The 14,878-nt window shown below is 54.3% G+C and overlaps 1 protein-coding gene across 1 annotated transcript; it reads right to left on the bottom strand.

Annotated features, from left to right (window-relative positions):
• Window positions 1–376: 376 nt before the first annotated feature.
• Window positions 377–14,124, bottom strand: GDF10 (growth differentiation factor 10). Its single transcript, XM_080823654.1, has 3 exons — window positions 13,529–14,124; window positions 3,357–4,282; window positions 377–1,353 (listed from the first exon to the last, which is right to left on the bottom strand). The coding sequence occupies exons 1-3, from the start codon at window positions 13,827–13,829 to the stop codon at window positions 1,162–1,164; spliced, it is 1,419 nt and encodes a 472-aa protein (XP_080679780.1). The 5' UTR covers window positions 13,830–14,124; the 3' UTR covers window positions 377–1,161.
• Window positions 14,125–14,878: the final 754 nt, after the last annotated feature.

Below are 14,878 nucleotides of genomic sequence, written 5' to 3'. Positions count from 1 at the left end.
TTCCTTGAACTACCCCAAGTAAGAGGTCTCTACCCAGGACACCTCAGATATTCCTTTAAATGTCTTAGACATCGTTCCATTGCTCAGTGTCCCCTCTGAAGCTAAGGAAGTGAGGAAGCTCTGTGGGACCACTCTGCCTGCCTGGGGCCCTGTCCTGCCTGGAGGAGTCCAGGATGGCATCTGTGCAGCAAAGTGGGTGGGTAGGATGATGCTGGAAGGCATGGGGTAGCTGGTTTCCAGAGCTTAGGATAGAGACAAGAAGGTGTAGAGAGGCCTAGGGGGTCTCCGCTCCTAACCAAGGCCCAGTGGCCACCAAGATGGCATATTTGTAGGTGCGGATCTATCCATATTCTGAAATGGGTGACATTCAGTTTTTCAAGATACCACTGTACCTTCAATTTATTAGCTTTCCATAAAAACACATAACATACACAATCTACAGTATAGAAAGTATAACTTACAAAAATATAAAAATCTTGGTTATTTTTTAGTATTCCAACATATTACTGCACGTGTTATTTCAATAAACAGGTTTAAACAATGCACACTTAACCAGCCTGATTACCTCTGTGGGAATGGTGTCCACTCCCTCCTCTTTATTTTAAAATAAAGTATATATTAAGAAAACAAAACCACAATGGGTTATACGTGCATACTGTATGTGTGAAAGCTTTTGTAGTAGAGTTTCAAAGTTCATATCATTATTGAGGCGCTGTGTCTCAGTATCAGTATGTGGCCCAAAGTGTTTTCAACTGACTGTCTGAACAGAGGTTCATTCCTTGTGACGAGAGCAGGTGTCCTCACATTTGCAGCCTTCTTCGCTGGTTATGAGATGATGGTCACAAAAGCCGACATGGTGGCCACGTTTGACTTTCCGTTCTTCAGAGCAGAGGGGATGAACCATGAGCAGCCTTCAGGCAAGGGCTAATTCCCTTCAGGGGATTCAGACTGGCATGTGGAGAGCTAAGTCATCAGCAATGAGAGACTCCAGAATGGGCCCTGGGGGACAGATCTTTCTGGAACCCGGTGAGGGTGCCTGTGAGCTCTGCCCCACATATGCAGCTATATCCCTCATGAAGCCCTTACTCCGGAAGGCCCTGAGGATGCTGCCCTGCTGGAAGTGGGGCAGGGCGGTTTCCTTCTACCCCGGAGTGGTTGGTCTTACCGACAGGCACAGGTCTCCACAGACATGTTGGGGTACACCTTCAGAACCATGTTCCGGTTCTCATCCAGGAAAAGGACCCCAAGAGAGTTCATCTTGTCAGGAACACAGCAAGGCTCTGGGATGCCCGGGACGATGCCCACAGCCCTGACAATGCTCTGGATGGTGGCGTGGTTGGACGGGCGGACAATCTGCCAGGGAGGAAAGGAGCACAGTTACCTAGGCGCTCAGCCCTCACCCACCCGCTCTGCCACCTGCACATCCTCGATAGAGGCCACAGAAAAGGTGTCCAACTAGAAGAAAAGGTAAGATTCCAGGGGCACACGTTTCCTCTGAAGTCAGCCACAGACTGAGTCCCAGGGAGGTGTGCCAAAGCCTCAGGCCTTCCTGCCCGTTGGGTCTCCCGGAGAGAAGTCACATCCCTACATGAATGACCACTTGGGGGCACCTGCGTATCGCACATCCCCAAGGAGCCCTTGGACTTGGGCAGGAACTGTCCAGATGGTGATGCCCAGCTACTCTGCCCCGGCAGCAGCCTCCCACATTTCACAGTCCCAGCAGTTCCGACACGCTTCCCGTGGGAGCGTGTTCTTAGTCCTGGAGCGGAAGGCCCACTGGTGTGGGTGCACTAGCACAAGGGGGCTGGAGTGCACATTTCCCAGATGGGTCTAACTGTGGGGTGTCAGTGGCTGCCCCACCTCACCACTCCATCTTGTCATAGCATCCACTCTATGGGGTGGCATTACCCTAATTTTACCCATGAATAAGGGGAGGTTTAAAATGTCTAAGTAGCTTGACCCAGACCCCTCAGCTAGGAAGCATCCAAAAGTCATAGAAAGTTGGAAACCATGCTTGCATGTGCCGTGCAGGCTTTCTTTCCCTCCCCGGGCAGCCTCGCACACCCAGAGGAGTCGGGGGCCCAGCCACAAACACAGAGAAGGCTGTTCTCAAGCACTTCCAACACGAGAAACAGGACCAAGCCACGGGAGTTTCAGCTCACTGCGGGCCAAAGGGAGTTTTATATGTAGCGCATTGATGAGAAAGGCCCCTTGCATGGGGAGGTGGGGAGGACAGCAAGGTAGGGATGTCTGAGTTGTGGGCTCTGGCCGCTGTCAGGGAAGGCAGCAGGCAGCCAGCCAGACTGATAAGGTGAATCCTGGGTCAGCCAGCTGGAGTCTGCTCACTGCTCATCCGGCAGCTGCCCAGGCCTGTGCTAGGTTCTGCCAGCCCACACCTGTCTCTCTGTCCAGCACCTCCCTTCCTCTCCCTTGCACATGCAAGAAAAGCCCCTTAATTCCCAAGCAGGTTAATGCTGCCCCATGTCTGCAGCTGGAAATCCCAGCGACTGATTTATTTACATTCAAATTGGATTTATGCACGGACTTCCTTTCTGGAAGGGGAAAGAATGACCTGGAACTCAGCAGAGGAGCTAAGCAGGAGGAAAGTGTGCACTCCGTGGGGAGGGCCGACCTCAGCTGGCAGCCAGCCCACCCAGCTCTGGCCGTGGGGAGATGGATGGACAGAGCCGCAACCCAGTCTGCAGGGAAGGGGAGACTCTGCAAACCCAGGGCCAGCACGGTAGATGAAAGAGCCGTGTGCCGTGTTGCCTGCAGACTCGTGTGCAGTGAGAGCTAGTTGCCCCCTGAGTCTCCATTCCTCTGTGGGAGGCAGGGGTGGGTAGGGGTGGGGAGGAGTCCCTAGGAAGCCACTGAGGCTAACTCTGCTGGTCACAGACCCCAACGCCCTGAGGTCCAGGCCAGGAACAGAAATGAGAGCCTTGCAGAGGAAGGGGCTTCAGAGGCCTGTCTTGCCTACGGTGTGGGGAGTGGGGGTTGGGCAGCGTGTAATCAAGCTCTGTAAGGCCATTGCTATGTGGGAACACACACCTATGGGGATGGATTCTCTGCTTTTTGAAAGAAGGTATGTTCAGATTTAAAATTCAAACTCAGTAAGTCAGCCCTTTCAAAAGCCCAGCCAAACTACATCCATCTGTGGGCTGTATTCCCCTGACAGGCTGACTCCCGAGGACCTCTGCCTACCCATTCCCACCTTGAATAGAGATGGGAGGTCTTCCAATGCCCAGTTCACAGCTGGGAAATAGGTCACAAGACAGCGAGATTTGCCAGGAGGGGCAGAGCTGGGAGGCACAGCCAGGCAAGGGGCTAGACGCAGTGGTGTTGCTCAGACGGCCTACCTTGGGCATGGGGAACTCGCACACCCCCGCACAGTAGTAGGCGTCGAAGGATTTGGGTAGGATGATCCATTCATTCCACCCGATGTCTGCGAAGTCCACCTTCAGATACCTGCGGGAGCAGACCCTCGGCTCAGCCCACTGCTTCCTCCGGGCTTTCTGCATCGTCTTCTCGTCGAAGTCCAGCTCCCGCGAGGAGGCCATGAACACATCCTGGCCCTTCTTCCTTCGGTCCTTGCGCCCTGGCCGTGGCTTCAGGGCCCTGAAGGGGCCGGGCCACAGTTCGTGCCTATGGTAGTGCTGGGCATGGGGGGCGGGCGCCGGCCTCTCGTCCAGCCCTGGCAGCTCATTGTCCTGGAGGGGCCCAGTGGCCTGCGTGGCTCGGCGCACACGGGGGTCCGCCGAGCTGTTGGGGGCCGTGCCAGGCTCCGGGTCTCCAGCCTGGAAGGGGTCATATCTCTGCAGCGTCACTGCCACACTGTTGGGCTCTGAGATGGCCAGGTCGTCAGCGTAGATGAGGATGTAAGGTGCGTGGGGGCTTGGCCTGGACACCCCTGGGGCCTTCTCCCCAGGATCCAGCTGGGCAGAGAGGAGCAGCTCGCCATCCTGGCGGGCTGCCTTGACGATGGGGGAGATGTCCTTGGCTTGCCACAGGCCCCGTGGCGGGGGCGCCAGGGCCATGGCCCCGCGGAGCAGCCCCTGTGTGGCCGTGTTCCTAGAGAGACTGCGGAAGACCAGGTGCTGGCGTGCAGGCAGGCCCGGGGGCAGGAGGCGGCATGACACGTTTTTGGCCCGCTGCTTGCAGGGTACCTCTCGTGCCCGGGGCCACCGAGGTTCCGAGTAGAAGTGGAATGTGGCTGAGAGGATCATTTCTGATTCCTGCAAGGAAGTCAGGTTGAAGAAATACACAGCCTTCTGATCGACCATTTCTGTGAGGGCAGAACAGACCACAACAGGTTAGGTTCTTTCTTAGATAGGTCCATCCCGGTGTTCACGGGGTCTCCCACCCAGGGCTGGGATGGAGGAAGTGTGTCCATTTAGGGAGCCCCTCCAGGCCAGCCAGGCTTTCCTATCTCAGGTCATCCTCACAGTAAACTGAAGAGGGCGCCCTTACTGATCCTCAAGGAACAGATGAGGAATTGAGGTCAGAGGGATTGGGGTTTAGTACTATCCCATTACAAAAAGGAAAAGGTAGCAGATGGGGGGTGGGGAGTGCTCAGACGCCTCTGTGCGTCCTCTCCCTGCACTCCAGCGCCCTCGACACACAAATGCACAAATGCCACTGATGCCTCTGGGGAGGAGAGAAGGTGGCGTCAGGTTTTCGGGGTGCTCTGAGTCAGGTGCAGGCCCTGTGAGAGAGCCCCCTCGCCTACCATATGTACCCAGCCCTCTAGTTCACAAATATTAAATGCGGTCATTCTTCAAAACGAGGTGAGTGAGGCCGAGCGCCCCTGAATCCCCCGTGTGCCGAGTGCCTTCTGAAGGAAACTGGACTTGAGGGCGCAGTGGTCTGGGCTTCTCCTACATGGTCTGCCCAAGGGCTTGTCAAGCTTGTTTGACAAAGGAAGAGCAATTTCAGGGTTGCACAAGGCCACTCGACAAAGTCTACAAAGACCAGCTTAGCTCTCGAGAGGCCCGTATCATGAGAAGGCCTGGCATTCTTCAAACATCCAGTCTGCAGCTTGAGAAAGCTCCAGGCCCGACATCCCTGGGGCTGTCAAGCACCTTTTCCTTCTTGCCTGGTTCTCCCAGGTGTACCCCAGGGCCAGGAGGCACAGAACCCTCATCTGTGGCCCCAGGAAGCCGCACCGAGCCCTAGCAGCATGAGTTCTCTGAATGGCCCTGTCCTCTGGAGGGTTCGGGTAGGAGGGAGGAGTTGTTCCCAGGCCTCACTGTGATCCTGCAGGCTGGCGGGAGACCAGAGCTGCCAGGGTAGCTGCCTCCCCCACTGCTCTACTTCCTGCTGCTGGGTGTCTGTCCCCGGGTACAGACTGCTGGGTAAAGCTGCCCTACGTACAGAGCTCCGAAGCACAGGACTGTGTATGTGTACAGGGATGCCGAGCCCAAAGGGCCTGGTTCCCGGACACCTGTACCCACAGAATCAGCTGAGATTTGTTTTTTGGTTTGGGGTTGGTTGGTTTGTTTTTTTAATCAAAATCTTCCTTTTAAGGTTGTTTCCTTCTATTGCGATTAGGAACTGTCATGTACTCTTGAGGGACATTGAAAGAGAGGAAGGAAGGAAATAGCATATCCACGAGGACCTGATAAATGTTAGTCAAGATTCAGATGACACTCTAAAGACCCTGCCTTACCTGACCTTCGGAACAAACCCACGGGACAAGAGTGGCAGCCCCTCACCATGCTCCACACATAAGGAGCAGCGCAGGGCCTTGACGGCCGATTAAACTTGGCCTTTCCAGACGCTGCAGCCTTCCGTGTCTCAGCTCCAGATCTGCGCTTTCCCCAACATTCTGCTCTCTGCCTTCCTCCCCTAGAGATACTGATTCAGAGGGTCTGGGACAATGGGGCCAAGGGATTTGTGTTTTAACCAGCATCCCAGAGGACTCTAACCATCAGGCAAATTCATCTATCTAGGGCTGATGTGTGGGTGGGGTGAAAGGTCACCAAGAGGACAAACCCCTCATCCTCCAAGCTAGACAGGGCCCTAGGAACCAGGTCTCCAGGCCACATCAGGACCACACCAAGCTCATCTGCCTCAGATGGATAGTGGGATCTCTGTGTCACATGATTGTTTGCGGGATTAAATAAAGAGTATAGATAAATAGTATGCTGGGCACCAAGAAGGAGCCCCTAAGTACGGTTCCCTGCCACTTTCATCTAAAGGACCAAGGCTGGTAGAGCAAGCAAGCTCTCTCCCTCTACCAACTTGGTATCCCTTCAGTGATCCAAATTATCTGAGTTGTAACCCAGCTAGCTAACAAGACAGATAAAGTGTTTTTTTTTTTTTTTCTTTCATCTAGTTGAAGTCTATTGTCTGCTACAGATTCCTTGCTAAGAAATGTGTTAGGAGGCTCTAGGACAGACATTTTGGACACTTTCTAAAGAGCTGGCCCATTGCAGCAGGAGGCAAGCATCTCTGGCCTAGGAACTTCCAGCCTTTGGTAAGGAAGGGCACAGCAGACTGGGGCAACAGGGACAGGCCTCCACAGTGGAAAGGCAGCTCAGCCACCCTCCCAGTGATGAGCTAACGGACTGGAAGGTCTATGAAGAAGGTTGACTGTGACCACCATACCAGGAACAGCAGCTTTGGTCTGAGGAAGTGTGGCCCAAGGATGGTGTTGGGAGGCCTGCCCCTGAGGAACAAGATGTGCCTGAAGGGGGACTGGCCTTCCCTGATGGTTATTCCTGCACAGGATGTGGGGGAGGGGCAGCAGATACGGCTCCTCTTCAGCCAGAGAACCATGGAGAGTGTCCTCTGAGACTGATGGGGGAGGGGCCTTTGAGGTCACCCAGCCTGATCAATCCCACTCAGGACAGGAGTCCTTCTCCTGTGTGGCTTGAACACCTTTTGCCATAGGGAGCTTGTCCCTCAAGAGGCACCGTGCTGCCTGGAGACCCTCTCTGTGGGAAGAAGGAGGAGACGGGTCACTTCCATTTCCCAGCGTGTGAAGGGCCACAGACTGGCTCTGTTTTCTGTGTCTGTATGCCTGCCATGCAGGGGTCTCTGGGCTGTGACGAGAGAAGAGGAACCTACATGAAGTCTCCAGCTTGCATAGGCCCAGGCCTCAAAGGAGAAGCCCCTAAGAGCTATCCCTATTTCCTGTGAAGTGTGCTGGTGCCATGTCTCATGGTCAGCAAGAAAAGGTCCTCCCTTCCCCCGCCCTCCCTCTTGTCCTTTTCCTTCTCTTTTTCTTCCTTCTCTCCCAGCCTCCCTCCCTTTCTCACGAAACATTTAGGAAACTCCTACTTTGGGTTCAGTGTTGCACAGACTGGGGTCCTGGAAAAGTTGACCAGAGGGGCTCAGCCCAAGGATGAGACGATGGGCCATCGTGATGATGCCCTTCTGCTGTCGTGTCACAGCTTTACAGAACACTGTCCAAGTGAGGCCCGGGGATTGCTGGATGCATTCACTCACAGGCCACTGCCCTGCTCACAGCCCTCCACTGCCCCGAAAGCAAAATGAAACCCCTTGCCTAGGCCCTGCTCGACCTGGCCTTCCTCCTTCTACACCCTCATCTCTGCCTCAGTCACCCTGGCTCCTGGTCCCTCCAACAGGAAGCTCCCCAGTAGGGCCTCTGCCTAGGTTGTTCCTTCTGCCATCGCCCCGCCCCTCCTCCTCCGGGCCCCGCCCCCTCACCTTCAGCTCTCCACTCAAAGGGCATCTCTAATAAAGGGCACCCTTGGCTCCTATGGCCCAAAGAGAAACCCATCACTCTGTCCCCTGCTTCATTTGTCTGCATGTCACTTCTCAGCATCCTGATACGTATCTCTTTGTTGTTATTTCTGTTCCCCCGTGGAACACTAACTGCAAGGGAGTGGAGCTTTGCCAGCTCTGCGTGCGGCTGCATCCCCAGATCCCAGCCCTGAGACTGAGTGAGAGGCGGTGCACACAAGTGAGTGGTGAATGGCGGGGAAGCATGGAGTCTTTGCTAGATCTGCTTCAGTTAACAAAGGGGAATCCCTGACCTGCTGCCCTCAGGCTCAGCAAACACATCCTGAAAGTCCAGAAAGCCTCATTCTATGGGAAGATGGAGCTAATGATACAAAACCAACTGGAGACATTGGACAGCAGGATCTTTGTCCAGTGATTTCTGCTTAAGCCTCAGTTTTCTTGTCTTTAAAATGGGAATAATACCGTTTACCAGTTATGGAGGTCCAAGCTCCAAGTGTGTATGCATGTTTGATTCCCCATTTTCACTAAGAGGAGAGCAGGTGGGTCATTCATTCTCTGGAAAAACATCGTGCTTCAGGAAGGATATCTAACTTGCTGAAAGTCACCCAGCTGCAAAGGGGCAGGCCAGGGCGTGTCTGATCCCAAGGCCATGCTCCCCTGTTTACTCAGGTCAAAATGGTTATCTACCTAACAGCGAATGTAACAAAGACCAGGTGTTGTGAAGTACAAAACATTTTGCAAACACAAGTCATTATGTGGATGTTTTGGAGTTCTAACTCTCCGAGAAAGAAAGGACTAACTTTATTTAGGTGAGCTATTCTCTCTTTGGATTTTTAGAAATCTTAGAATCCTAACTGGCCCCACTCCGAGGGCATGCAGTCTTCTTCCTAAGAGTAGTGGGGAATCTGAGGTGGGAAGAGGTGGCTCCAATCCATGGGTCCCTCCAGGCACCCTCCTGGCAAACCTTCAGGCCAAGAGGACTCTCCGTCTGCTCTGTCTTACAGGAATAGAGTCTAAGCCATGCGGAGATTTGTCCCTTCATCCACTGCCCTGGAAACAGCCATCAGGGTGACCAGAGTGAGAATGTGGGGCTAAAGATTCAATCACCAATGTAAGCTGGAAGAAGGGAGCCATGGTCACCAGGGGTGCTGCACAGAAGGGAAGAGAATGACTATGTATCAAGTGTCTATTTTCAGGCAGGCCTCAGAGGAAATCCTGCTTACATCACTTACTAGCTGAGGAGCCTTAGGCAAATCATGGAGCCTCTCTGGGTCTCAGTTTCCACATCTGTAAACTGGGCAGAGGGTTTGTAGGCACTTCCTAAAGTTGTAAGATCATCTCTGCTGAGCTCACATCATAGTACCTGGTACCCAACACATGCTCAGAGCATACTGGGCATGTGGTGTCATCAGCTGCTACTGCTCTCAGAGCACCACATCCTTGCTCCCTGTCCTCATGCCCAATGGGAGGCATTGCCACCCGTCCACCCCTCCAGCAGGAGCCAGAGTCCCACGGGCTCTCCCTTCTTGCATCTAACCAATCCCAGCTCCTGCTGGCTTGGCGTCCTATTTCTCCACAACCATCCTGAACTCTGCGTCCCTCCACCACCGTCTTCACCCGCGGCCCTACCTGCACTGCCACCGCAACCCTAGATCCCTGTCACCACTCATGTCACCCACATGCTTCACAGGGAAATCATCTATTATAGATGAATAGTCAGCATCCTTACTATAGAAAAACCCCTCTATTTGTCAGTAAGAAAAAGTCAAGACCACAGGAGGAAGCCATTTCCATAGGAATAATTACAATGGCTGAAAGGCATGAAAAACAGTTCAGGATGACCAGTAATGGGAAAAAAAGAAGTGACTTTAAATAAGGATATAGTGGGATGCCTGGGTGGCTCAGTTGGTTAAGCATCAGTCTTAGGCTCAGGTCATGATCCCAGCGTTCTGGGATCAAATCCCACATTGGGTTCCCTGCTCAGCGGGAAGCCTGCTGCTCTCCTTTGTTTGTGCGGTTTCTCTCTCTCTCTGACAAATAAGTAAGTAAAATCTTTAAAAAAAAATAAGTAAATTAGGATATAGCAAGTTTTACCTACATGTTAAGGATACAATCTTACTAAGGTAAAATAGAATGTATCTATAATACGTAATGTATAGAATATGGTAATATATTTACGCAACATATGATATATATTATTTATATTCCACTAAACTATTAACTCTGGTCATATTTGGGTTTGTGATTAGGAATGACTTCTTTTCTTTACGGTGATTTTCTATGGTTTCCAGATAAGAGTGAATTGATTTCATACTCTTCTCTTCCCACCTTCTGCGTCTCTCTTTCCCTCTTTCTCTCCCTTCCTCTTCCCCTTCCCTGCCCTTCTGCCCCCACCACTGTTTCCACACTGTATACTGTCCCACTGCGGCAGCCAAACTCAGGCCCATCAAGACTCTTAATGGCCTATTTGGGCCTGCTGGTCCACCTCCAGCTCCTGCTTCTCTGCTCTCACTGTTTCTTCACGGAAACGGAATTCCTCACGGTCCCCAGCACACAGTAGGCTGCTTCACTTCTATACCCAGCCAAGCACCACCTGCCCTTCAGAGTCTATCTGGAGCCCTACATGGTCTGTGAAGGCTTCCCTGGCCCCTCCCCGCCAGCCCTCCCCCTGCTGGGTCAGTGTCCTCCCTTGGATCCCAAGCAGACCAACAGCCCCTCCCCATGGCATTGTGTCCCCTGTTCTGCTGCCCATACTCTCCCGCTTACTTCTGACTTCCCCCCAGCTCGTGCACTTTTCTGGGCAAGGCCAAGGGTCTGTGCATCTTTGCGTCCTCTGAGCTTGCAGCACCTGCCGCCTAATGAGATGCCCGGGAAATACTTGGGGAACTGAACAAACGTGACCTTTGGCATTGTGGGTAGACAGGTATGTATTATTATTCTCATTTAAAGATGAAGACATCAAGCTCAGAGAGGTTAAGTAAATTGCCCAATTTCATACAGGTCAGTGGAAAAGCTTAGAGTTAAACACAGTTGTTTAAGACAGGGGGGAAGGTCTAACCTTAAGCCTTAGGGTCAGGCTCCGAAGCGCTCTCCACTGCTGTAGGCTTAATAGGAAAGAAGACACACTTCAGGGAGCAATGGAAGGGAGGGAGGAACGGGTGGCTAAAGTAATAGTAATAGCATCTAATAAATTACTGAACCCACACCCAAGGCACTGTCTTAAGCACTTGACATACCTCAGTTCATTTTAAAAACCTTATAAGGAAGGAGCAATGCTAGCCCCATTTTAAAAGTGAAAAAACACAAAACACAAAACACAAAAAACAACTGAGTCATGGCCAAGTTTAGCCCCTTTCCCTGGTCACAGACTCAGCATCTGGAGCTCCGCACTCCAGCTCACAGCCCAGCTCAGGGCCGGCACTCCGAACTTGAGCCATACTGCCTGGTGGCCGGCGAGCGACTGGCTCCATTGCCTCCAGGGCCGCAGGGCCTACCGCACGCACCGAGGCTGCAGAGGCCACTGTCATGCCACAGGATGGTGCTGGAATGTTCCAGGACCGGAGCTAAAGCCCCCCCCCCCACCCCATTGGTGTCTCGTACAGAAGATGAGGAGTCCCTGCCCAGGCTCACTGTTCCTCACAGCCCCAGGGAGTGGCTCACAAAGCAGGCATCTCTGAGGGGGGCGGGGTGTGAACCACTTGATAATGTGAATCAAGGGAGGAGGTGAGAAACCAAACTGCCTGCATCTAAGATGTCAGGCACAAATCTCCCTCATCCTACTGACCCTTCCCCTCTGAACTGTGTGCACAGAAACCCACGCTCAGAGAGAGAAAGCTGGTGGAGCTGGGACTTGTACCCATGGCTGTCAGATGGTTCCAGATAAGCATGCTGGATTTGTCAGACAGTCGCAGACTGGTCCACAATACTCCTGATCTCCCAGAGAATAGTCTGCTGTACCCTCTGTGTCCTAAGTCCTGGGCTGAGTTCTGATGGAGGTGGGAAGAGGAGGCTAGCAGTGGGAATGACATTGGCTTGGTACATGGGAGACGCCAGCCCCTGCTGCTGTGAATGGCCCCCTACCGCAGCCTCAGTTTTCCTATCTGTAAAATGGGAGGGTTGGATGTAAAACACTGTCCTCAGGTCCTTTTCAGGGTTAACGTCTATGTGTCAGTGTTACTTGTGCTACCCCTGTTCTGTGCAAACAGAAAAACAAGATCGAGCACCTCCATGCCGGGGGCCGGGGGGGGGGGTGCGGGGGGCTGCAGCAGTGAATGTACTCAGTGCACATCCTCACCCCTGTTGCAGGACGGACCTTGCTGACCTTGCTTTCCTCAACTACAAGGCTCTGAGGACTGAGTTAATGGATGCAAGGTCAAGTGTACACCTATATGAACACAAATGTTTTGTAATTCCATAGGAACAACATGCACGGACACCTAATTGGGCCAGTGCTAGGCTCTGGGCAACCCCATAGGAAAGACACTGGCATGACTTGCCTATTTTGTTGATGAGTACAGTAAAGTCCATAGAGGTTTAATGATTTGCCCAAGGTCATGTTCATGCTAGATGATTCTTGAGTGGCTTAATTTAATAATGATGCTCCGGAAATGGACCCCATGTGATGAAGAAAAAGTACCAGGGAGGATGGAGTCCAGGAACTGTACCCAGTGGTCTGCTCAGTGGAAGATGGGGGCACAGGCCTCTCTGTGGCAGGTATTCCCCAGGTCACCATCATGCAAGGCCAAGCTTCCCAGGCAACAGGTGTCACCTTGAGTCCCACAGCCAGCAGTTGAGAGGTGGCTGACCTGATCCCAAATTGTCTGGTCCCAACTGTTGAACTTGCTCCTCTCCACCTCAGGAGGGATCAGTCCCTAGAGACCAGCAGTTTTTTTTCTCCCGATGAGTGGTCTTTTCCCCCACAAGGCCTTCTGCGGACCCCTACCCACACTTTCTGGAATGGCTTTCTGTGACCATGGGTGGTCTCTGTGCCAACCAGGGTTTTCCAGCCACCTTTGCCATCAGGCTGCACCTCCTCTCTGCTTGCCCAGGGCCCGCAGGCGTAGGCCAGCTGGGCCGACAGATGACTGAGGCCGCAGGCTGGAAGTGCTCTCAGAGCAGGGCAGGGAGGACTCTGTAAGTGACCTCTGTCTAGCTCCATCCAAGGTGAGAAGACAGGGGAAAGGATCTGCCCAGGTAGAGCAAGGGTGGGAGGGGAGTGCAATGCCCCCACTGCCCAAGCTTCTGACCCTTCCACAAACCCCCGTGGTCTGAACGTTTCATTTTAGTGTCTTGCAGGCCTCAGTGTGTGTACCCAAGACCAGACCCCAAGGCCCTTCTCCATTCACTCTGTTTGCCCAGCCCCAGAACCCATTAAGTGCCCCCAGCTAGAGTTGCACGTTCCCTGCCTGAGCCCGGGTCAGGCACTTTCATGCAGGCTGCCTTATGCCCACCTGACTGTTCCCACTCTGTGCCCTTTTCATGTGCCAAGTGCCAATACAACTGAGCCCTATGAGCTTCCCCAGCCCAGAACCATCTCCACGCTGTGCTTAAAGCCTTGTGTATGGGGTATTCTACACCAGGAAGGGGGACATCCTCCCAGTCTTGGCAGCACCCTAGGGGCAGGAACTCTGTCACTGCCACTCTGGTGTCCCCACTGGAGGCTCAGGGCCTGGCATAGAGTGCTTGGTGAATGATGAATGAATGAATGAATGAATGAATCTATGAATAGAAGGAAGAGAAGTGGGTGTAGTGGTGGGGAAGATGAACAAGTGAGGAAGGGGGAGAAGGAGAGGAGGGGGTGTCCGGGACCCCCTCTACTTACCTAGCCGGGCCCGGAAGCTTCGAACCGTGTTGCCCCCTCCCGGCTTCGCGCCCCTCCGACTGTATTTCTCATAAAGCCGGAGCATGTGGACAGCGACCATGTCTTGGGCGCCAGGGCCCAGAGTGGTGGCGGCGACCCCCGGGGACCGCCAGGGGTCCTTGATTCCAGCCTGGCCATCAGCGGCTGCAGGCGGGGCGGACCAGGCGGGCGTCTGGTGGCTGCCGCCCGCGTCCCGGAGCAGCAGCAGAAGCAGAGGCAGCAGCGGCAGCAGTTGGGTCGTTCGAGCAGGGCCACGGGCCATGGTGGGTGGCGGCGGCGAAGGGTCGAAGCCGGGGAGGAGGAGAGAACGCGCGGGCGCACGGGAGGCTGCGGACCGACCCTGTGGCGAGAGGGCGCGAGGGGCGCTGGGTGCCGAGTTCCGCGCGGGGCGCGGAGTGGAGCGGGGTGGCAGCCGAGCGCTCGTCTGTCCGAGCCGCGCGAGTCCCGGGCCAGCGGTCACGGCCGTCCGGAGCCCAGTGGAGCCGAGCCAAGCCCGAGCCGACGCGACGCCCCTGAGGACTAGCGCCGCGAAACTTTGCAACCCACAACGCGCCCGGCTCGGCGGGTTCGAGGGGCGGGGCGGGGCGGGGCGGCCGGCGGCGCCCTCGGGGGGACCGGCTGTGCGCCCCAGACCACGCGGGGCCGCCGCCGACGAGGTAGTCCCTGGGCTGGCTGCGGTGTGCGTGCGCCCGTGTGTGGCGGCGTGCGCGCGCAGGGGTGTGCGCCCGAGTGTGCGCCCAGGAGTGTGGGGGGCGTGGGCGTGGGCGAGCGCGCTCCCCGCTCCCCTGCGAAGAGACAGAGACCCAGGACCCCGCCGGCTCCTGTGTGTTGGCGCCGCAACCTGCGCAGGGTTGCGCGGGGGCTGGGGCGGCCTTGGGAGGGGGGCCCGCCTGCCGGGTTGCCCCTGTAATGGCATGTGATGACTATGGGGTTGCAAGATGACAGGTCCCCCGTGAGGACCCGAAAGGGGATGTGTGTGCACCAGGTTGGCTCTGAGCAGGGTATCCAAAATGCAAGAGTGAGGGGAACACGGACCCTCTCTGGGCAGTCTCTGAAAAGAGAAATCCTAACCCCCAAACTCAGCCAACCCAGGGCAACTGGAAGAAGATTCACATTAAAATTCAGAATTAGTCCATTAACTGACTCTGGTTTTGGCAACAATGATTCCAGTTGCTGAAGAAGCACATCAAAGGTCTTTATTAATCTTTGGACATGTAGTCATCAGGATTGTCCTGGAAAAGGCCGTGGTTTTTCAAATTGCCTTTCAAAACGTTTCCATAGCATCAGGATAGGAGAAGAGAAAGCAGTAGC

This window comes from Martes martes, assembly GCF_963455335.1.
Source record: "Martes martes genome assembly, chromosome: 14".
In the NCBI taxonomy this organism is placed as follows: Eukaryota; Metazoa; Chordata; class Mammalia; order Carnivora; family Mustelidae; genus Martes; species Martes martes.
This window is presented reverse-complemented; position numbering and strand designations above follow the sequence as displayed.